Consider the following 25,006-nt stretch of genomic DNA (forward strand, 5'->3'; position numbering starts at 1 on the left):
GCTTTTGAAAAGTCACAGTTTGCATATGCTCAGCACAGATATTTTAGCTTTTAAGAGACCTCGAAGAGTCCATCTGTAGTAGACATGCTCCAGGCCAAGCTGAGCTGAATTTTTTCTACAGTTTAGTTTTAGGATGTTCCAGATCATACTAAAACTGGATCAAGGCACCTATGGCAGCATGGAACTGATCTCTATTGTGGCTTTAGTGACCCTTTGCTGCTTCCAGGCAGTGTGGAGAAAGGAGCTGCCTTATTTGAGTGCACAGAAAACAAGAGTCAAGGAGGAAATGGAGAAAGTAGGTTGGGACAGAATCGGGTCATCTACCTCTCCAGAGCCTGGCACCTCTAGTGGCCAGACTGGTCTGTCCATGTTCCCCAACCTCCTACTATCTCTCACCTGCATGACTTGTTAGATATATAAAAGGGCAGGTTGCCTGCAGAAGGCAGGGTGGCCTACTCCTGTTACCTTCCTTTCCTCACCCCACAGGTGTATGCCTTCTTTAAGAAGGCCTAGGTCACCTTGGGGGCTAGAATCATGTCTTCCAGCTGCACCATACCCATACCTCACAGATGACTCTTAGTGGTCCCTTCATAGCAGACCTCTATGTCCAACTCTATACTGGGTCCCTCAGGCTCTCAGCTGCCTGGCTTCAGCCCTTTTTCTCTGTCTGAGACTCTTCAGCCCAGGTCCACTGCCTCAGACCCTAGTTTCCTAGGTCTCAGCCCCAGTAGCTGAGAATGGCCCTCAAGCGCTCTACCTGTGGCCTCCTCCACCCCTGCAGCCAAAACACAGACCTCCAGTGTTAAGCACCGTCAAAACACAAAAACAAGCAAACCACTTTCCAAAAAAAGTCAACTTGTTTACTACATATCCTAAGCTCCCCTTGGCTTTCTCTTTGCACCCCAAAGGAAGTGCCTAGGTATTAGCCAGTCCATCTCCTGAAGATTTTTTTTTTCAGGAGATCTATTCCCTGCTGCCTGTGGAGTCAGACTACCTGGCTAGTTCCCAGGACCTGGTTTTATGTGCCCTAGAACTACACCTCACCTTCCCGTCAGCTGGCTTTCCAGCCACGCGCAGGGGTTTCCACTCTGATAATCAGCCTATTCCTCCCCACCCTCCCTATTCTGATCTGCTGCAGTTTAGCTCAGCAACCTCTATGGGTGTGTCCAGACAAGCCCGCATGTGCCTCTTGCAGCATCTCAGACTCCTGTGAGATGTTGCAAGAGGCACATATGGGAACGACAAAATGTTTCCTGAGCTGCAAATTTGCAGTGTGAGGGTAAAATTAAACCCCTGGATATCCAGGGGTCAAAAAAATCCACAGACAAAAAGTGAAGGGCAGGTCATGGTCCCAGAGGCAACAGGAGGCTGGGTCCTCCACACAGACTCTCTGGCTGCCAGACACTCTACCAGTGCAGGGCAGGCAGCGTGCCAGCAGCAGGGAGCTGGACCGGGGACCAGTGCCAGTAAGTAAAGGGTCGGTGGGGGGAAGGGACCATGGGGGGGGACCCCCACCCAATCCTTTAGACTGGACATTAGGAAGAACTTCTTCACAGTTTGAGTGGCCAAGGTCTGGAATGGGCTCCCAAGGGAGGTGGTGCTCTCCCCTACCCTGGGGGTCTTCAAGAGGAGGTTGGATATGCATCTAGCTGGGGTCATCTAGACCCAGCACTCTTTCCTGCCTATGCAGGGGGTTGGACTCGATAATCTATTGAGGTCCCTTCTGACCCTAACATCTATGAATCTATGATCTCTGCCCTGCCTGGTCCCAACCCCTGCCTGAGCCCTGTCCCACCTGGCCCCATCCCCTTCCTGACAAAAAATGCGGCACTTCCCGGCCATTCCAGCTGCTGTTGGGGGTCACTGGGGCCCTCTCCTGCACAGCGGGGCTGGGTGACAGCCCTAGTGGCCTCAGCCTGGGGCCTACTGCCCCCCTCTGCCCCAAGCTGCATGGGTTGGGGGGGAGGGCTCTGCCAGGAGGCCCCGGAGCTCCCCCAGCCCCTGCTCCTGGGGTGAAGAGACTAGGCCAAGAGACTGGCAGACTGATCCTGGGGCAGAAGTAGTAAGTTGAGGAGGAAAGGGGAGACTGGTATGACAAAGAGCCAGGGTGTGATGAGAGACTGGGACTTGAGCAAGGTGTTGGCAAGGAAGAAGGAGGCTGAAACTGTTTGAGGATCTGGATGAGGAAGAATTCTGAGGGAGGGAGACAGGGCCTGAAATCCAGTGGGACAAGGAACATGGGTTGAGAGATACTAACCGGGAGGTCAGAGTGGAAGAAAATGACAGATTGGATGAGGAGTTGGGACAGGGGGATAAGGCTGATCAAGGAGACTGGGGACTAAGATGAGAAGCCCGTGGAGTAAAGACAAGGTATGTGAGAAAAATGGGCTTGGGTTGAGGAGCCTGGGATTGGACTGGGACTGGGACAGGTTGAAGAGGACTAGAGCAGGAGGTATTAATCTTAGTGGGAATAAGCAGATGAGTATGTGCCCACTAAAGCACATTCCTTTCCAGATATTGGAATGGAATTTAAGATCCCCAAGTCTCACGATTCCTCTGTTGTCAATAAATACTTGTGAAACCTACACAGATGGGCAAGTGACCCATTCCTTATTAGTGACAGTCCTCCTAAAAGGTAACTCTCTACTGCTATTGATCACTTTCCTACATCAAGTGACAGAGTCCTTATGCGGTAGATCTGACTTTGATGATGGATCATACCCATATTAATATGATGCCACATGATGAAATTGCTGTTCTTCAACTTTTTTTACTCTGTAGGGGATTACTGGTACACACAAAATACATTAAAAGTACATTATTAAGGTTGCAAAGTCAAGCATTCAGAAAGTGCAAAATGACAATTAAGGTTGCCTGTGCAACCCCTGTAGACACTGGAAGGAGCATAGTGAATGGAAGCGGATTTCAGGAACAGAAAGGAGGGGCTCATGAGTATAGAAAGGGAATGCTGCCCTGGAGAAATGGCTTAAACACTGAGACAGAGTTCCTATGTTGTGTCAAGAAAACCATGCCAACCAAACTTACATTTGGTAGGTAATTCCTCATTTCCTGGGTGCCTACCTTGATCTGCTATGATGTGATTTGTACTGAGAAAAATCCAATCCAAAACATTTTATATTAGTGGGTACTTTTAAGGTCAAAGAATAGGGGAACCTTAGTTCCTTATCTATATAGTGGGAGTAATATTATCCTGCCATCTCACAATGGCCTTATGAAAATTATTTTTTAAGCACTTAGATACTCTGGTGCTGATCACCATAGAAAAGGAAGAGGGAACTAATAATTGGGTCTTCAGGACATGTTTTGAATAATGTACCATAAATAATGCATAGGGAAACAGTGCACAAGATTAAACAAAATACAGGCAGTCCTCACACTTATGGTGGGTTATGTTATTGGAAAAGGCATTATAAGTCAAAATGATGTAAGTCGAATCTGATTTTCCCATAGAAACAATGTTATAATAAGGGGTTATGTTCTTGACCAAGGGCCTGATGCCCAACTTTTTATAGAAATGACCATAAACACCATAATTAAATCAACTATTTATTCAACTATAAATGATATACACTGTACAGTACAAAGCTTTCTAAAATGCAATGCAGTAACTAATCACATAACATTTTATTTAATCAGAAGACCATGGGCCAGACACAATCGGCTGATAGAACTGGAAGGGAGGCACTGGGGCGGCATGGAATTGAAGGCAAGCTCCTCAGTCCTCATGTGGGGCAGGCAGTGGCTCCTCCCTGAGGTGAGGCGAGGCGAGGTGAGGCGAGGGCAGGGCTGGAGACTGGCATAGGATCCGCTGGCTCCAGGAAACCGCTCCACTCCCCAGCCCTGATGCCACGTGCCTCCTCGCTCCCCGAGGTGATGGAGTTCCCTGGAGCTGGCAGAGTCCGTGCCAACCCCCAGCCCCCGTCCCTGCCTTGTTGTGCCTCTGGGAGCAGAGGCACATGGCATCGGGGGTTGGAAGCGGAGCAGTTCCCCGGCGCCATCCCCAGCTCCAGCCCCCATCCCCATCTTGCCTCCGGGAGTACATGGCCTTGGGGAGGAGCTGATGCCTGAGCTTACCTCCAATAAGTGTCCTACACCAGCCCCAGTGCCTCCACCGTGCTCCATGCCCAGCTCATTGCCTGCCGTAAGCATGAGGATCTGGCACCATAAATAATGATGGGTGTAAATGGCGGAGTGCTGCAAGTGTGAATCACCGCAAATTGAAATGCTGCAAGTCGAGGACTGCCTGTACTGAATAGCTGTTGATTACCATATTTGCTTGTATGCCCTATAGCCCCAAATAAGATGTACTTTGTTTAGGGAAGACAGAATGAAAGTTTTTTCCAGTCATGGCTGAATTCTGGCCACAAGGAGCAGGGGCAGAGTCCACGCATCAGCCTTACTCACCCTCCCATTCCTGCTCAGCTAAAAGCTAGAGTTTAACTAAATTGCAAGAGTTTTAAGCTGAACAGTTACATTTAGCAGTGGCGGAGACAAGGGCTATGTACACGCATTCAAATAATATAATTCCCCCCGGTTTGTTCTCTTGGTAAAAACACTTACCCACCACAGCATGTACAGACATTCACCTTCCCATGAGGTGATTTAACTCTGGTTTTTCTCAGGTTATTTTTCTCTTGAGTGGCCAGTTTCACTCTCGGAGAAAAAATCTGAACATCCATATATTTAGGATTTCTCCTGGGAGAGCAGTAACTCTCCCAGGAAAAACTGAATGTCTGTACAAAGCCAAGGGTAAATAGCTTGGCTGAGCAGCAGACTCCCCCTTCCTGCATGCGGCCCCCTCCTGGAAGACATTCCAGTGCCCCATGCCTCCATTCCCGTATAACTACCAGCTTCTTCACTTCAAACGGGGTGTCAAACATACGGCTCATGGGCTGTGTCCAGTCTGCCAAGATACTTGTGGGCCATGAAATTTCAAGGTAGGGCCCGCTGCAGAATTTGGGGCCCTAGTAGAAATAGCTGTATGTGGCAGGGGACCAAGTGAAGGCTGTACAATGCAGCCCTGCAGGTGCTTGCATTCCCCTACCATGGCAAGCTTCCACTTGGCCTGCTGCTTGGTACACTGCTGTGGCAGTTGCTGCTGCCATTGCTGCAGTAACTACAGTTGCTGCCCTGTGACCCAGACCAAATCAAGTTTATAAGTGCTTGCAGTCCAGATCTGGCCTCAGACCCAAGATAAAATTAACACCTCGCTTAAAACTTACTTATGCACAAAATTGCAGTGTATGTGAATACATAATGCATGTGAAGAGCATGCACTAATGCAGGGGTTGTCAACCAGGGGTACCCAAGACAGCCCTAGGGAATACATGGGGGCAGGCAGGGACAGAGTACTGCCATGCAGCATCCTGTGCTGCCACTGCCTGCCCAGCTGGATGTGGGGGAAGCTTGCATGGAGTAGCTGCTCCCACTCTGCATCTGGCCACTTGCCCCCTCCACTTCCTGCTTGGCATCCAGCTGCGTGCCACCCCCTTGCTCAGTGGCCAGGGGTACACTGCTCCACATCTGGCTGCCGGGGAGGTGGGTACTATGATGCAAAAAGGTTGAAAACCTGTATTAATGGATTGATGCCAACTTCCGGTTTGCTATAAGTCTGTTTGACTGAACCCAGTTTCTAAAATATGTAAAAACTTGTATCCTGAGGGCTTTGCCCAAGCACAAAGATTCTGCTTAATTAGGTCCAATTGCAAGAGTAAAACTGAATTGCAAGCTCTTTAATAGCAGTCTGGGATATCAGCACTTGCCACAATTGTTCTGGTTTAGGTACTTGGTGTACTATCAGAGATATGGTACGATTCTTAGAGAGCACTCTCTCTTAGTTATATATAACTATATATTGACTTTCCAAAATAGCCAGCTCTAAATTGGACATTAAAGCTAAATATGTATTAAGCACTATAAACTGTTAATTCATTCTTAAACACATTAAACATTTTAGATAGTATAAACACATCTGCAGAAAAAAATCATGCAATTTAACACTGCCAAAAAACTAAGAGCCCCTTAATTAAAGCCCCTACTTTTCTGTAATTTACTATGAATTAAAGCAGCACCTTCTTTCCAGAAAGGACACATACACAACTCCTAAGGATTATCTATTTGTTTATTTTAGTTCAGTTAAAACAAACATACAATGTTTCATTGAAACTGTGTAGCACTCTGCCAACAATTGTAGTTGCATTGTTGTTCTCTAACAATACAGTGGATCTATACAATATATACAAACATGTACCATAGGATACCTGCATATGAAGTAGCTAATGCATTTGGGAAATTGTCTTATCTGAGAAGAATCGGAATTATGCATTTTTATGGACCAAAATGACTCGTGTTTATTGCAACATATACATTCATAATAAATAAAGTCTTTGATGCTAGCATACTCTTACACACCTTGTGTAATAAAATTTTCCATTTTTAAAGCACGAATCTTCTGTAACCCCCCACCCAAAAAGCAACAAAAAAACCCAACCAACGTTCCTTTGATAGGTCTTACACAGATGTAAAATGGGAATGGTTTATTGAAGCAATGTGATGATCAGCAATGACAGAAATATATACATAAACCCGAAGTCCCAAACCTATTATATACAGTATACTTACAGTATATACATACACATACAATTTATTTACATAGTCTATCATAAATATTGAAAAATAGGTTTAGCTTTAACAGATTAATGCTCTATAAATAACATGTTACAGTTATGACTGAAATATCATGGAAGACAGCAATGAAAAATGAGGTGATGAAACAGTGGTTTAATACTGAAGCTGCTCATTTTAGGTTGTATGTTGTTAATGAACCTTGAAGCAGACAGATTTACAAAACCAAACCAAACAAACCAACCAACCATATATTGGAGAAAAATCTAGCCAAGTGGTACTCAACTGTAATAGCTGGAGAACTAAATGTCAGACACTTGCTGCATTAGGACTCAAAAAGTATTGATACAACATGATAAGATGCTATCACGAAAACATCTACATCTCATCTCCCCTCTGCTTCTGAGGGGAACCGAGAGATCTCTCTCTTTTACCCTCTTGCTCTTTTATTGTTTCAGAGAAAGAAAAATGTCAATTTTTCACTCCCTTTGATGCTGGATATGTAATCTCTTCATCCCCTGCATCCTACAAGTTACATGGAGGGAGGGCATTTTAAATCTTCCTCCATATTTCCATGTTTATAGGGAGCAGGAAGAAAAATATTCTTAGCACCAAGACATTTGCTCAGCACTCCTGCACAGGCATATCAGGCAGCATGTATAATTGATGAGAGTATGATGTTCACTCTAATAGTAGGAGAAGCACTGATGAGGTCTAACATTGCAGGCTGAGAACCACTGGACTAATCATACAAGCTAGATAAGAGAAATGAAGCTTATTATACTTGTATGCTATGGATGTGGTCATTAGTTGTTGTAGTCATGTACAAGTATAAACAGACGACAACATCTGCAATTTTTCCATAAAAGGCTGGACAAAGATAAATATCATCTGCCAAACAGTGACTATTACCTAGAATTAATCCCGGTTAATTTTACAAGAATAGATCTTCAGTGCTGCTAATTCAACTGATTATATGCCATTATTTGTTCCCTCTGACACAACTCTAAATGGAATTTCACTGATCATATTTTAAAAACATCATGCCAGATAAAAATAGCTAAACACAGTATCATGACTATCTCTTTAATAAGCTCTGTCTGGGTTTTCAAATCCATCATAATGGTGCTTGAAAACCTGTTGGTAAATCAAGTGTGCTCTTAAATGCAAGTACCATTTCTCTTCAATCTGGGATAAGGAAGAAAGCAAACATGCAAGAGAAACAAAACAGCTAATTACAACCATACAGCACCTATTTCCTTAGCTACCTGATTAGGTTCCAAAAATGTATCTATTTTTGAAGCAAAGTGTATGAGATGACAATCCAGTCCATGAGGAAATTTAATACTACTGGACAGCGTGTTGCATGAGATATCCCAGTTGCCCATGTGAAGAGAATTTGTACTGAGCACCAAGTATTGGTGCAGTTTGTGGATTAGACTTTTAGTATGGACAAAAACAGGAACAAAAATCATCAAGTAATTAAAAATCCAATACTGGATGAATAATTTAAGAAATACTGTACAGTTTGTAAATACTGTACAATTAGTAAACTATAGCAGGACCTCTTTATAATAGTGTACGTCTGATGGTCAAAGGTTGACCAAAAACAAAAACACTCCACAAAACCCAAAGCACAGCTATAATTGACAATACCATTATTAAGCAGTACTCCTCATTAAACTCAATGAAGAGTTCTGTCTATCAATGACATGATATGACCCAGTATGATTTAGTAAACAGCTATAGCCGAAAAGAAAAAAAAAAAAACCCTGTTTTACCCAATTGCACTATTGAGTACCTCAAGAAGGGAAATATCAACATCTTTACCAAAAAAATTTCTCTATGTTTATTATAGAAAAAAAAGTTTCTAACGCCATCCATTTCCAATAGCCTAATTTAAAAAAAATAAATAAAAGCCTGAAAATTTGAGTTACATTACCATTTTTTGAGAATATAAATAGTATATTTAAATTTGGTATGCTGACTTAGGACATCAAGAATGGACTTGTTTAATTAACTGTTGTAATAGAAAGAGTTCTCAGTGAAATTCAGTTAATCAACAATAGCAGACTGACAAAAAAGCTGGGACATTGATTAATTTAACAAGTTATTTCTAATGGCCAAAATAAGCAAAAAACCCAAATCAAAACAAAATAAAAACCTAATTATGCCCCTATAGAAAGGCAAGCTGTATTAAATTTAGAATGCAGACTAAATAGCTTTATATGATTTTGTAAATTTTTGGGATAGTTTTATTTTTTTTAAAAAAAAAAAGTTCTCTTAAAGTCAAAATAGTGCTTTGAGGTCCATAAGAATTTTTGGTACAAAAAAATAATAGTGTTCTCTCTCTCTCATTGGTTATTTAAAACACTTTGCTGTAAATTAAGAGTTATTTCTCACATCAAATAGTTCCATTAGGCACATTCAAGTAAAATAAAATATCCAAGTAACAATGACAAAAGCCAAACATGGCTTGATAAAAGTCTACAGAGAGTTCTGTCCATTCTGTGGAATGGAATAATATTGTCACTTCCCTCAGCCAGAGACTCATGCGGTTTGGTGTTAAGTTTTCCATCATGCAGAATAGTTTCTTTTAAAGAGTTCACTTATTCTACAGTCAGAAGAACCAGCATTGAAGAATCTGCATTTTAAAGGAAGCAAACTTAGGTGATTTTCATTCTCAGATATTTGAGTGAACACTGGCATCTGAAGTGGAGTATTTGATATTAAATCAAGACAGTTAATGTCCATCAGATCCAGAATTGTGGGTCCAATCTAGAATAATCAAGGTCATACATCCAGTCATCACAAGTATGCCAGCAAGCAGGAAGAGTATAGCCTGTAAAGAGACAATACAAAAATGTATTTCAGCTTTTTTTCTTAAATTTTTATGGAGCAATAATTATATGTTATAAACTGGTAAATAAATACTTGCCCCAAGGAGCGTAAGATTTAAAATAGTTAAGGAATGTTACACTATGTAGCGGGATAAACGAATTATTTTCATATGACTTGGTTCCGTTTTAAAGCCAGTCATACTCTCAGTTGATATCAAGTACTAATATGAATGGAACTGTACAAACAAGCCTGATTCTGGGCCAGAACATCTAAGATCATAGGCAACAAAATCAAGTGGAGAGGCCCAAATTATCAAGTAGAGGTTAGATCATGCTTCACTCAAATTTTTGTACCACTTTTGAATAAGCATTTGAGGGTAGACATTGAGGCTATAGTTTAAAACACTGAACAGATATTCTGGTGAACACAATTAACTAAATACTGTTTGCAATGAGATGCTTGTATATTTACATTGTTCCTGCCAAGATAGATAAAATGTGCTCCATTGCTACTAATGGGCGCTGACAGACATGAAAAAAACCCAACCAACTAGTGCTTTACCAGAAAAGGCAGTGCATTATTTTGACTCAGTTCCACGGCACCTGTATAGATCGGGTGCTTCAGCAGGGCTTTTTGATGCTTCCATCTAAATCTGATTCAATCAGCTATTTAGCTAAAGTGCCAAAAAGCCCTGCTAAAGCATCCAATCTATAGATGTTGGGCAAACTGGGTACAACTAACACAATGTCTCTTTTGGGCATGTGATGTACTCAGTGTGGCGGCACATCAAGTTTAAAGCAAAGCACCTTTTTTTTTTTTAAAAAACACATCTGTAAGCAGTCAGTGTGGCTGGTCAGTAATGGTGCAACTAAAAGAGTTTAAATTGGGTATAGCTCTTGTTCCAAGTTACTGGATATATTAGTATAATATATTATCTAAACTGCAATATCTATACAATGATAGGTAATATATTATACTAATATACAACAGATAGATAGGTAATATATACTAGATAGAGGCAAAACACATGGCATTAACTGCCTCTCAGACACTCAGTAGCAGGGGGGGAGAGAAGCGGGTTGGGAAGCGCAGCAGAAAGAGCAAGACTAAAAGGAGCCACTGTGCCATGAACTTCTGCTAAGGTTTACATAGGTCTTGGACATTAGGAAGAACTTCTTCACAGTTAGAGTGGCCAAGGTCTGGAACGGGCTCCCAAGGGAGGTGGTGCTCTCCCCTAGCCTGGGGGTATTCCAGAGGAGGCTGGATATGCATCTAGCTGGGGTCATCTAGACCCAGCACTCTTCCCTGCCTATGCAGGGGGTCGGACTCGATGATCTATTGAGGTCCCTTCCGACCCTAACATCTATGAATCTAATAATTTGTTCTCATCAGCACAGTGACCAAAAATGGAGCATGATCACTCTAAGCAAGAGGGAAAAAAGTTGAGAGAGTCACCAGGATGCTCTGCAGATAGGCCTCCATAGTGGTTCTCTTTTCAATTACAACAGCCTATGAGCCTACAGTTTGTTAATAAAAAATAGTGGAAACAACTCTTGACTGCCTATTCAAAAAAAAAAAAATTACCAAAATTCTGAAATCTTTAGATTATATAGAAACAAACTAAAACCCTTGCTCTTAATTAGAGAATGACTAAACTTTAGCATGAATGTACTTTTTGATACATACCCCAATCTTCTGGACTGATTTAACTGGTTCTTTCTTGACAAGTTTAATATAGAATGCAGAAGGAAGTATAAAGATCAGCATGGCAGCAGCTGAGGCACCTGTAGTTTAAAATATTCAAAGTTTACAGAAATGAGTGAATCTTGTTTCTTAAGTCATTTAAATAATTTTTCCAATTATTTTGAGGGGGGGAGGGGAGGGAGAGAAACTCAGACGCAATATAGGTAATTCTTACCAATGAATCCAAATATATCTCGAATTGTTGGGACAAAGATGACAAGGACATTGGTAAACACCAAAAGAGATACAGTAATCAAACAGTGACGCACCCAACTGAACTCTTTGCTGGCACATAGCAACTGGGTGATTGAACTGCGGATCTACAGTAGTAATAATAAAAAAAGAGAGACATGATTTGTCACAAAAAAAGTCCTTAAAATGAAACTTTCAGCTTAATTGCTTGAAAATGTTACCAATTGTTGCCCAACCACCTGAAGATTACTAGAACTAAAAGTTAAGAGAATAATACTGTTTTCCCCACTTTTCTTTATCTTTGATAGATCTTTATGCATATTTCATTTAAGATTTGTATATTACTTATTTAGGTTTTAAACACAGCAACACATGGAAGAAAAATACTACATGAACAAACAAAATAGAATGGGGGGGGACTACAAGCAGATAAAGTACCCACTTATATAACTTTTGAAGTCAATGGTGTAAAGTTTCAGTAAAAACAGTTAATGTATACCAACCAATAAAAAAAAAAAAATCTGCAATACTTTCAAATGGGTATTTTTCCCACCTCAGTTTCACAATTAAATCAGACTATGTAACGCTGAAAAAGTGTATGGGAAAAATGAGGGATTACCATAACTGATGCCTACTATCTATGGGTCTTATTCTTTTCAGTTAAATGTATACAAAATTATTAAAAGTGACTTATGTAACAAGTTTTTAAGTTAAAGAAGACAAAAACAACTAAGAAATAAGTGAGAAAAAAAATGGCAGTTGCTTTTTTTTTTAAAAAACAATTATTATGCACCTGGAGGAGGAGGAGGGGGAAAGGAGAGCCAATTACTAACTTAAATGAAAGTACAAAATGCATTCTTATTGTAGTAAAAAAAAAAAAAACTACTTACTGGGAAGATAACTACAGGAACAGTGAGAGTCACAGCTAAAAGCACAGCTAGACGCACAATAAGAAGGACAACATCTGTACCCAGGACTTCAGAGTAAGTATGAAGCAATTCTGGCTCCACATTTCCTGTAGAGGGAAAAAAAAAATAGCATTTTAAATCAGCTGTAATGAATACACTCCAGACCAAAAAAAAAAAAAAAAAAAAAAAAAAAAAAAAAAAAAAAAAAAAAAAAAAAAAAAAAAAAAAAAATCACTGCATGTAACAGGAATAGAATTCCTTAGAAATGAAGCAAAACAATCCCCTTCCCTCATCAATCTAAACTGAATTCAAGCTTCAAATGGTGTTGCATCAGCTTATCTCTGTGTGGGCTTGTGAAATAGGAAACAACGGAAGAACAAGACCTTCCTTCCCCCACCATTTTACTCACAGGAGTACTCTCCAGCTAGCCCAAATGTTGTTTTGTTACCTACTGACCTTCACTGATTTTGCATGGTTTAAAACAAATTAAGTCCCCAGTTATCAGAATCAGGTAATGTTAAGAAAACTCTTGAAGCCAAATTGTTTTTAGTTATTAATTTCTGGCAGTCTACATTCATATGGTGACGTATGTAAATAAGGGCTGAATTAAGGATAAAAAGAGTACAGGGAAATTAGTAAAAAGGGAAAACAGAGAGAGAAATAAGGAAGTTTTGTGAACAAAATTAGTGGCCAGCAAGACATCAGAAAGCTTATTCTCTTACTGAGACCATATTTCTGCTTGGAATCATAAATTCCCTTTTATAAAATGCATCTCCAATATGAAAAACTCAAAGCCTTTTACATACACATATGAATAATCAACAGGTCTCAGCCACTAAAAGATTTTCTGCATTTTTTTTTTTTATATGGATAAACTTAGGCACAAAAGAGGAAAGGATTTGCCCAAGATAAAGCACGTGTCGACAAGAATTTAATTCTTGAATTCCAGGCTTGTGCTTTAGCCAAAATCTTTGAGTTTATTTTTATACGTGCACATACATATAACACGTTCAGTAAAAACCAAATTTGCTTAATTAAAAAACAAACAAGCCAACCAAAAGAAACCCCCCCAAAAAACACATTTTTTTCTTATTTCTAGAGACACGTTTCATTTAAAAATAAAATAGAGGAGGTAAATGCTCACCATAAAATGTCAGGTATCCAAAAAGAGCAGCCAATAAATACATGAGAAACATGGCAAAGAAGGAAACATTGGATACTTTCATCATTCTTCTTCGGCTTCGGCTAGTAAAAGCAGAAAAATCAAATATTAATACCAGTGAAAACAGTTAAAGTTACGTACAGTAAATTTCTTTAACCATATGCAATATTTACCCTTTCAGCTCTTCGTAAATAGGAAGAATGGCAGGATGACAGACAAACGAAAAAGTCAAGATTGGTACAGCATAGACAGTCTGAAAAACAAATATACTTTATTAACATCTTGGTAGAGATGACAAATTTATCTTCATAATATTTATTAGTAAATTCCTACTTTGTATGTTGTTTGCTCTGTTTATCACAAACTCTGTTTCATCTCAATTTACTGATTAAAACCCCCATCTACTTTAAGACTTTCTTTCATTAACATTAAAACTAAATCTCAGCTTTCACTTTGTTCTTTAAGACCCCAATTCTGAGAAGTCTGGAGCATCCTTAAATCCCACTAAAACAGGCTGTAGTTGAGTGTATTCTTCATCTTTCAAGAAGTGCTACACACCATTCAGGATTAAATATTCAGTCTGTGATCTTGAATACTTTTATTTACAAGAAAATTCTCTCTCAAATGGGTAGTTCTAGTGAAGCTGTGGGAAAATTCATACTACAGTAAAAGCTTTGTTATCTGGCACTCATGGGGAATTGAAAGGCCTGAACAGGCATCTTTGCCTGTTCGGGCTGCTGCTTCTCCTGCCGTGTTCAGGGCATCATCACTCCTCCTGCAGGCCCGGAGGGACAGGGAGGCGGGTCCCGTGCAGGCTGCTTTGCCCTGGACTGCGGGGGGCTCAGTGAAACCAGAAGTGGTGTGGTGGGCACTTTCGGTTTCACTTTACCTTACAAGCTGGCATGCCGGTTGATAGAATGTGCCAGCGTGTAAGGTGCTGGTTAACGGAGCTTTTACTGTATTACAGATTTTGAAGTCAGTGGAGATTTCCCATCAGTGGAGTTTTGTAAGCCTCCCTAGCAAGTGGTATAAGACCAACTTGCTGGGGAGGTTCACAAAAAAAGTGCAACTTAATCTGATAAATTTAATCTTTAAATGCTTTCCTGAACAGAGACAGGATTGCTTATAGGCCTAATCCTGTTGAGTGCTTTCCTAATTTGGGGCCTTCACCATGAGTGTTACTACTCTCTCTCAAGAAAGGCTGGACCCCTCCAGCTCTCTTTGAACTCAACAGGAAATCTGGAAGAAGTTCAGTACCCTGCAGAACAGGGCATATGTCCCCTCAGAACTGGGGGTGGGGGGGAGAAATTATCCCATCTCTATTTAAACGTATATGCCTTTAAGAAGAGTGAAATTAATTTGTAGTTACCTGCGAGTTGACGATGAAATATTTTGGTGTACACATGTCATCACTAGTGAAGTTTTGAACAACTGTGGTTGCAACAGTTGCAGCAATTGCTGAATGCGTCACTGTGCCATTCAGTGTTGTGTTCACCAGGTCATGGTCCATAGGACAAGGGATCTGGAACTTTTTCCAAATTACCTAAAAAGGAAGACCATATTACATTAATTGATACAATACAATAAAGCTTTCCAGACACCATATGTAATCCTATTTGGAAGTATAGCATTATAAGTGTTGCACAACTATAGAGAAATTATACTTACAACAATAAGAAAGAAGACCATACACAGTAAGGAAAAGCCACTTGTATATCCTAAATATCCTGTATTCAAGAAAAAGAAAACAACATCTTAATTTTGGTATAAGTATGCATGTTTTTGCAAATACAATGCATTTCAACCCTTGGCCTGCAGACCCATGTAATCTGGCCTATGGGTCTCCCCATGCATAGGGAAATTCAATGGTGGGGGAATGGTAGTGGCAATTAACACTACCAATGCTCCCCTGCTGCCAAATTTGCAAGCCCCATTGGTTGGATGGGCCCCATTTCTGTGTGGCTTGATCAAGTTGGGGCCCAATGCAGTCACATGGAAGAACAGCCAGGCAGGGCCTAATGTAACTATACTGGGTCCATGGATCAGATCTGGCTTGTAGACGGACCTGGCACTCCTCATCTGGTTCTCAGGCTGAAGAAGGCCAGGCACCACTGGTCTAAGAACGTTATTAAGACAGACAAAGTTCTCACAAACTTGTTTTGGACTGCCATTTTTCTCAGTTTAAAAACATTTAGATGTAGTAGGGACATAATTCATATTCTCCATTTTCTCAATCCACCTACCAAAATTTTACATTCAAAACAGTGGTCTCTTTCCACTGTTTAAAGACTTTATAATCAATGCCATGAGGGCTCACAATTTTTATAAAAGTAGAAACTTAGCTAACATATTAGAAATAGTTATGGGACTGTACTTTATTTCCTTAAGTGCAATTTGTAATGTTTTAGTATTTCTTTCTTTCTTAATATTTGGTTCATGTGCTTACCAACAAAGAGCTGTGTAGTTTACTCTGAGTGAGCATCTCAGTCATAAGCAAAGTTCTAACTTATTTTTATTCATCTAAATATCATGAAAGTCAAACCAACCCACAACCTGCCCTTTACTGAACCATACACACCCACACACTCATCACTGAAATGCAGGCACTTGTGAAAGGCTGTAGATAGTAATACTGTTTAAGACATAGCATGAAAAAGATCATTTCCAATTTAAAACTGCTGGCAGAATTTAGCTAACTAAATGGAATTTGCCCACAACACTAGGGCTCCCATCCCCATCTTGCTGGAGTGCCATGTGATTACTGATGGTAACAGAAGGAAACAGAATTCTGCCCCACGTGCCCAAATGGTAGTTACTCAGCTGTGTAATGGACATTTTTTGCAGTATTGCAGTTTGTGATCCTACTCCATGTACTGTGAGAATGCAAGCATCCACATGGCCACATAGGCATGTGGCTCTGCATGCAAAACAATTAAGTGCACAAACTGTGACCTGGCAAACACAAAAGGGACGCAGGCCCATGTTTTAGTTCAACAGCTCAATTGTTAAACACTCATTCAGGAAGTAGGAGGCTAGCATGGCCTACCACCTGGCTTTTTTCCTTGCTTAGCAAGGCCTCTACCCACCAGACTGTTCAGTCAAAACATGGAAGGAACTGCCTCCTCTAGCATCTAACACCCGCTAGTCATGGGGTTTTGTCAGGTGGAATTTCATGACTTCTGCTTGTCCAGAGCATGTGCAGATAGAACTAGATACCTGTCCAGTCAGAGTACATCCTACAGCTGCAGGCATCAACACTGCATGTGGAGTAGGACTGCCAACTATGCATGTGCCATAAAATGGCAGTTATGTGGCTGGGTCACTGACATTTGGGTATGTAAAGTGAAATAAGATTCTGTCCAAGGAGTTTCATTTAATGCACATTATCCTGTTTCCATTGAAGTCAAATGAGAATTTTCCTACTGACTTCAGTTGGAACAAGACTAAGTCTTATAATGTATCTGAAAGATGAGGACTCCAGTTAGTTGCAGTTCCCCATTCCACTGCAATGGAATACTGAGTCAGTACAGGTTCAACAACACGACACCAGCTATTTATTCAGTACTGACACATAGGAAGTGTGCCACCAACTGAATCTTGAGCAGCACTACATTCGCATTTTCCTCCGTTGCCCTAACAAGTACAATGAGTAGGCCACCTCATGTAAAATTGAGAGACCTGACAAGATCACAGTTAAAGGTGGCAGAACTGAAAATCCTGCCTCAAATCCCCATTCACTGTATTCTTTTATATTCTACATGCACTTACTTCTGCAGCCTGAAACTACTTCCTAGTTATTGCTCTTAAGGACTACTCTTCTTAAGCGCAATAAGTGTTCATAGCCCTTAAGGACTATGAACATAAATTGCACACTCTTCTAAACTTCCATGAGTTGAGGAATCAGGACTATGGAGGTAACTATCATAGCAATACCCTGGACTCTCACATGGAAGGTCTAACCAACCATACTTCCACACTTCTCCAAATGTTAACTAATGTCAATTATTCTAAAAGTGAATTATTCTCTTACCTAAGTTTTTTAGCAGTGACAAAGGAAGAATGAGCAGTAAAGACACCAGTATAACCAAATAGTCACCATTTAGGTACCATTCACTGCAAGAGAAAATAAAATTAAATTTATTAAACTTTGTTATAGTGATGACATGCAAGGGCTAGTCCTCATTTATCTAACATGCTGTTCTATATAAATCAAAGCACCAATGTAGATACCCTGCAATGCTACCAAATACAAAGATTGCTTTGTGCTAAAATGTCATACATCAATGCAAACTGAACATTGAAGGTACTGCCTTTAAGATATTTGAGAATATTTTAGCTAGTTACAGAAAAAACTAATATTTAAAAGCACCTTTAGGAAAAAAGGTAATTCTAGCATATACTTTACTATCTGAATTTCACTCATTTCAGTTGAATACTATTTGAGTCAGGTAGGAGCAATATCCTACTTGCTACTACCATGCTTCCCAGTTCTCTTTTCTTCCCCAAAAAGAGCAAAAAAACCCCCCACAAAAACAAAAAAAACCACACACAAAAAACCAAACCCTTTATGTTGCCTCATTGCTCTCCAACCATACATACAGAGAAAGCTGATACAGCCTCTGGGGTATCTATCGCCTCACTGAGATAGCTTTGTGAGGTCAGGGAGACCATTTGGTAATTTGGCTCCACTGAGAGTTGCCAGCAGGTTGGGGAGAAGCTGCTGAGGGCCATATCTGAAGTTGAAACCCAAGACCTCTAGCTAGTTTACTTCTTCCACTTTGTTCTATAATCTTTCACATTCTATTAATGCTGGAAATAGTACTTTTAGATTCATAGAAGGACACACTATTATTATATACTATTTAGATAAAACAAAAAAAGATATATTGTTGACTTTGGCTGGATGTTTAAACGCCAAAAGCTGTATCTGGCTTTCTTGTAAAATGGGGTAAATAAGGAGTAATTTGAAGTCACCTAGGAGATAACTGAATTTAGCTGAAGCGATGGGGCCAACTTCTCTCACTTCTTTACCTGGGATACCTACACTTAAAAACATGCGTAAGAAATTCTCAAATTAGTGCAATTCAGATGTGTGTAAGATAAAGCTGAAGTACTAACAACTTTTGTTATTTTTTTTTGGAAAAAAGAGACAACATTCTGATGGATAACTTAAAAATAAACCAGATGACACCAAGTTTTAGCATTGGTCATAAGGATGCATATTGTTGCCGATTATGGACAAGTAGTAACAGACTTTCACATGTTAATGTAGAATACAGATGCATACTTTGAACGTATGCTGCAGAGCATAAAATTAAAGAGCATGCTGGAATAAATGAATTGGTATTTTTTAAAATTGCCACATTTTCTCCTTCAGTGCTGGCATATGATGAAATCTAATAAAAAAATTGAGGGAGTGGGACCCAGAACTCTTGTGTCCAGAATGGTTTATGGCTATGCAGGTGTGAATGCTTTTGTAAAAAGGTGAGAAATGGGCATTTGCAGCCCTTCAGGTGGGGAGGCATTTGCTCAAGTGGAAGACCCAAGGTTAAATGGTCTAATCACTAAATTATTATGAGGACTCCCCTTTCCCCTTCCGTAGCATTTTCTGGACTTGCACATCTAAATTCTGCCCAAGTTGGCACCATTTTTTTTTTTTTTTCCAATCTAACCCTAAAGTATTAGAATCTCTAGAAATTCATTTATCCCTCAGGTAATAAATATTTTCCATGATGTTAATGTTTGAAAATCATCTCATCAGTTCAAACTTCTGAAATACATTAGGATATAACAACTGTGACCAAATTTACTTTTCAGGATTAAGTAATATATTAGCTGGCATGTCTGGTAACACTTACCAGATAGTCTTACGTAACTTATTCCATAATATGATGCAAGATGCATATATAATTTTAAAAACATCTTTCCTAGTGGAGGCTGGATCCAGGGCAAGTGCTTGATATTGTCCTATCCTGAGTGGTTCAAACAAGAAAATCCTCACTGAAGCTCAGCAACGAGCTCTGTACCCTATTCAGAAGCTATACTAAAGTGTTCCAGAGGAGGTTTCCGTATAAAATGTATGCAACATCCATTTTTGTTTCTACTAATAGTTTGTCTGATGTGGAGTTCTAACACCTACCCTGTGCTTTCTTCAATGTTCATAAATGCCTTGATGACCAACGGTAACTCGTATTTCACTATGAAGAGGTAGCTTGACATAGCTGTAGGTGAAAAACATTACAGATCATTACAAATATAGAATAGATACATGATGCAAGAGCGCCACAAAACATGTTTCTTAGCTTTACTTGAACAAAAGTAGTTAAAGAAAACATGTTATGTGAAACAATAGTCTCTGAGAATAGAAAAAGGAACATTTATCACTGAAATAACAGGTATTTTTAAAAAGCCCTCACCTCCAATGTTCTGCATTGTAATTGATCCAGAAGCTGCAAGTTTTCCAGCTAAACCAAATGCCTTCAGTCCTAATTGTTCATATAATAAAGACCCTACAAAAGACAGTCAATTAGAAATTCTTATGTTACTAAAAAAAAATTGGATTAAGTCAGGAATATCTAGCAGTAAAAATATTAAGAATTTACTATACCTCCTTCATTGGCTGTCTTCAAGAGGAGGTGAACTGAATACAAAGAAAACACTGACACAAATATCAAGAGAATCCTGGGGAAAGAGAGGGAGAAGGAGCAAATTCCAATAAGTTTTAGACAGTCTCAATTCATTTAATGTAGCCCTATTTAATTAAGGATATTATTCAAATGAAAGGAAATTGAGCTAGAACAACCCCTCATCCCTGCAATTATATCAAATGCCATGCAGTCCAATCCAGAAAATTTAAACCAAAAATAAAAGTGCAAGTTCTTATGCTAGCTAAAAGTTCTGAGGAAGGTGCAATCAACTACTGTCTGATCTAGAAATATCATACTAAAAATCCATATCTGAATAACTAAAATAGTATAAACCGGGTTTAAACATGGGATTAAGGAATAATGGCATCAGTACAAGGGTCCCTTTTTACTGCAAGTAATGTGTATAGTAGTTTAAACTTAAAATGTGAACCAATTCCATTGTATTATGATTGTTCCAAGACATTAAATGCATTAAAAAAAATCCCTCTGTGTATTGTTTTGAGTTGCTCTAAGCAGCTGTTTTACTATTCTCTTATAGATCACCATGTTCAGCCCCGCTGAAAATCATGAAATGAATAGTATAGCTGACTAGGTACTTAGGTACACAGAATGGCCACTTGGAATGGTGATGAGGTAGTTCAGGCTCAATGCCCACTTGGTTTCTGGCTTGTATGCTGAAGCTGCCAGCAAATATGCCAATGATTACGTGAATACCAATTCGCTAAGAACTCAACTGAGACTACATCTTGCACAATCTGTTTAATAGCTATCATATAACAGTTTGAGTGGCCAAGGTCTGGAACGGGCTCCCAAGGGAGGTGGTACTCTCCCCTACCCTGGGGGTCTTCAAGAGGAGGTTAGATAACCATCTAGCTGGGGTCATCTAGACCCAGCACTCTTTCCTCCCTATGCAGGGGGTCGGACTCGATGATCTATTGAGGTCCCTTCCGACCCTAACATCTATGAATATATTAAGAAGTTACAATCACTATTATAACCAGGGCCAGATTTTAACAACTTTGCTATTAAAAGCTATTCGCAGTGTTATTAATCCTCTGAGCTGTGAACTCTTATTATTAGCTTAGTGATTACAAATCTTCTGGTACCATAACTCCTAATTGTACTGTATTTTGTAATAGCATGTGAATTAGTTTAGACTTCTCTCAGCAGTAATCCAAACCTGCTTCAAATAAATAATTTTGAGGGAAAAAATAATTAATTACTTAAAAAAAAAAAAGAAGCTAAATTTCATGATTTTGTGCTGAATTATTCAAATAACTGACTTTAAACTTGCTTCTATCCACCCTTTCTTTTCCCCGTCTTCACCAACTCCTACGAGATATCCTAGCATGCATTTTTCTGGTGACCTCATAACCACTGCAGAACCTCTCCAGAGCATGAAGTTGGCATATAAAAGGGTCAGATAAGTATCTGTTTACTATCTTAATGTATGACATATTTTTGCCAATTTTTTTTTTTTTTTTTAATTCCTGGAATTTTATGAAGTAATTAAACTTATTGTTTTGCTGAGAACTTTATCATGCCATATGTTAACAACCTCCCTTAAGCCAGCTTCACACACCAGTGGGTTTCTGTGGTAATTGTAATATTAGCAGCTAGTGCATGCTGGGACATCTTCTAATGGAAATCAGTGATCTACAACCTTGAGGAATCTGAGAAGACAAAAAAGCTAAACTTGAAGTGAGCTAGGTGATGAATATAGCTGACCCCCTTGTTTTTTTTAGGGCTGTGTGTGACTATTTATTTAGGGTAAATACTTCTCTTAACAGAGACCTACAACTATTTTTAAGACTAGTGTTCAATCACTTGATGACACATTGTATTAGACCGTACCAAAGCCAATATTAAAAAAAAAAAAAATCTTCTTTAAAGTACTCTAACTAATTTCACCATACCATACGCAATTATGCTACTGTACAAAGGCTGTGTCTACATTTGGTAGAGATATAAAAAAAACTGGGAGAGGTACCCTGCCAACACCCTCTAGTGGAGAGACCAGCAATAGGCTCCTTTGCTACTATAGCTTAAACCAGTTTCCAAACAGAGGAAGTGAAAAATGACACTTTTGCTGATGCAACTGTGTCTGTGCTAGGGCTTTTACTGGCACAACTATGTTAGCTCAGGAAGGATCACATACTGACTGGCTTAACTAGATCAGCAAAACTTTTCTGAGTACAGACCAGGACTAATGTGCAGGAAACCCCCCTCAAAACTATTCTTAGCTATTCTGCTCTATTAGCTGAACTAAACTTTAAGTCTATAAACTCCCGCTAAAGGTATCAGGAGAAATCCTGGCCCAGTATTAAATTGACAGCAAAATTCACATTCATTTCCAGGATTCTGTCTAATAATCTTTGAATGAAAAAGAATGTGGAATTGGGTCCTTAAAGTACATCTCCCTCCTTCATTACACAATGAAGTTTTAAAATCATTGTAATGATTAACACCAGGCCATAGCTTATCAAATAAAAAGGAAAACCGACTTTACCGATAGAACAATACAACTCATGTTTATGGATCTGTTAAAAGCTTAAGTCTTTGCAAGTTTCAGAATAGGCCAAAACTGCTACTGCGCTAATTGCTAAAGCAGCCAGTAAGTCCTCAAATGAATCCTTACATAACTGAATTTAGTGTCAGTTTTGCTGTCTACCTCCCTGAGGTAAGGATCTCAGCACTACTGCTTGTCTAATAATAATTATTGGGCAAATTAACACTTTTAATTTATCAAATGATACTTACACAAAGAGAGCAATTCCAGTGTTAGCCATGGCATAAGAAAGTCCAAGAATGCCACTACCCACAATTGCATTGCTCAGATTAAATACTGACATTCCAAAGGAAGTAGTACCCGGATGCTGTGGAAGAGGAGGCAACTATTAACAGAGAACCAGTTATTTTCCTTTTGATTTAAGAGAAAATGACTATGTATCCACCAAATTCTTAGTGTGCTAACTATAAAACGCTATTAACGCATACTTACATATTCCGTTTCATATTTCTTCTTTCCAAGATTGGATTCAAGTAAAAAATTTTGATTTTCTGGATCCATATCTACGTAATGGCTGTAAAAACCAAACAACAAAAATCTCTCTTTAATCATCATCACTAATGTCTTTTATTTTCACTGCTTTTAAAATTTATCAATGCTTTGTATTCCTTTTCGAGGGAAATCCAATCAATCAAAATTATCTATTAAATAAATATATACCATTGTATATTCAAATTTTTGTATTTGTAAGACATGCAAGATATGTAAACATTCACTGTCTTAAGCTCTAATGGACATTTTATGGTGCTGTACAAAATGTTATGGGTGGAAACAAAAACAACAGATGCAAAGAAACAAAAACAGACCCAAACCCTCTGACCTCTTCATAGCAGTTGGTTTGGTTGGGTATGAATAGCTGAAGTCATTGCTATTGGAGCTATAGCTGCTGCTGTCCTCATCTGGAGAGATGTTAAACTTGCCCATTTCTGCTTTGGTCATGGCAGAGATATTCAATACGCTTCCCTCAGTTATCAAATGAAATAAGGAGTCTTGAGGCCGATGCCCCTTCCGCGGTGGCAGCCGAGGTCCGCTCCCTCTTTTGTCCTTGGCTGCTGGACTTGCCTTGTCTGTGAAGGTAAAAAGGAAACGTCAATACTGCAGTGGTCTCTCGAGCTAGGTCACGTGGAGAGCTTCTGCTGCTGCTCGTTGGGGCTGATTCATCCCCAGCCAGGCGAGTGGAAAAGTACTAGCCGAGAAGGGAGGGGAGAGGAAAGGGGGGGCGGGGGGAGAGAAGAGGGGGACGAGAAGGAAAAGTACAAGACACTGGCTGAGGCATAGAACAAAGATAATCTCCAACTACAACACACAAGCACACGCCCGGAGATGTGATCTGAATATGCAAGGCTCTGCCTTTGTGCACTTGTATGTGGGGTTATCCCAGATGTGCCCTCTGGCTCACACAACAGCCCAGGGGGAAAGAAAGAAAAAAAAAAAAAAAAAAAAAAAAAAAAAAAAAAAAATCAAACATAGAAATCCAATGCTTGGAAGGCATTTGCCTCCAAAAGCAAATCCACCTTTGCGCGAGGCCAGTGAGGCTGCAGGGCGAACACTGCAATATTCAGCAGATTTTATGACAAAAATAAAGGTACACCCAGGTAACATGCTTTTTTTTTTTTTTGCTACAGCATTAAGACACGAGCGAGCGAGCGACGCCTAGAAGGGCAGCACCTCCACCCGGGGGCCCCTCCTATACAGACCAGGAACGAAGAACTGATGCAACATTGATGTGCGATTATCACATCGCCGGCTTCCGTGCTGCTCTCGTCTGTTTACCTCCTACTCCTCCCTCCCTCGACATGGGATCCCCGCATTTTAAATGGGAAAAAAATGCAGATCAGTCACAAGACTGCACCAGCAGCGTCTGGCCCCGCATTTTCCCTCTCCTTTCGCACGGAAACTAACAGCGGCGGGACCCAGTATTCGCCTTCCCCGCGCAGCCCTGCAGCCTCCCCGCGGGGCCCAGCAGCGGCTCCCGAGCAAAAGCCGGAGCAAGGCACGGCCAGTGGCGTCGCCCAGCCCAACCCAGCCCTCCCGCACCGCACCTCACCTCACCTCACCTCGGCTTGCGATGCCGTCCCGCGCGGGGCTTCCCTGGTCGCTGCGGCGCGGCGACACGAGCTCACGAGGCGTTTTTCAAGAAGGGCAGGGAAAACAAAAATCCTTGATGGCTGAGTAGGGGGGTTGGAAAAAAAAAAAAAAAAAAAGAAGAAAAGAAAAGAAAAGAAAGGCAGCAGGGACGGGCGCGCCACGGGAGGGGCGAGGCGGGAGCTGTGGCAATAGGCGGGCGTAGCCACTGCGC

At 40.2% G+C, this 25,006-nt stretch overlaps 1 protein-coding gene across 3 annotated transcripts; it reads right to left on the bottom strand.

The window, feature by feature from the left end:
• Positions 1-6,124: 6,124 nt before the first annotated feature.
• Positions 6,125-25,000, bottom strand: SLC38A2 (solute carrier family 38 member 2). Of its 3 annotated transcripts, none has more exons than XM_014521872.2 (16): positions 24,765-25,000; positions 23,528-23,774; positions 23,140-23,221; positions 22,899-23,014; positions 20,099-20,172; positions 19,908-20,000; positions 19,631-19,712; positions 17,522-17,604; positions 15,160-15,218; positions 14,861-15,034; positions 13,665-13,744; positions 13,474-13,574; positions 12,312-12,436; positions 11,405-11,549; positions 11,173-11,270; positions 6,125-9,487 (listed from the first exon to the last, which is right to left on the bottom strand). In XM_014521872.2, the coding sequence occupies exons 2-16, from the start codon at positions 23,644-23,646 to the stop codon at positions 9,389-9,391; spliced, it is 1,530 nt and encodes a 509-aa protein (XP_014377358.1). In that variant the 5' UTR covers positions 23,647-23,774; positions 24,765-25,000; the 3' UTR covers positions 6,125-9,388. The 3 variants fall into 3 exon arrangements, with proteins under 3 accessions (XP_014377358.1, XP_014377360.1, XP_006015999.1); XM_014521874.2 differs by having other exon boundaries at positions 24,760-25,000; XM_006015937.3 differs by having other exon boundaries at positions 24,755-25,000.
• Positions 25,001-25,006: the final 6 nt, after the last annotated feature.

This window comes from Alligator sinensis, unplaced genomic scaffold, assembly GCF_000455745.1.
Source record: "Alligator sinensis unplaced genomic scaffold, ASM45574v1 scaffold147_1, whole genome shotgun sequence".
Classification (NCBI taxonomy): Eukaryota; Metazoa; Chordata; order Crocodylia; family Alligatoridae; genus Alligator; species Alligator sinensis.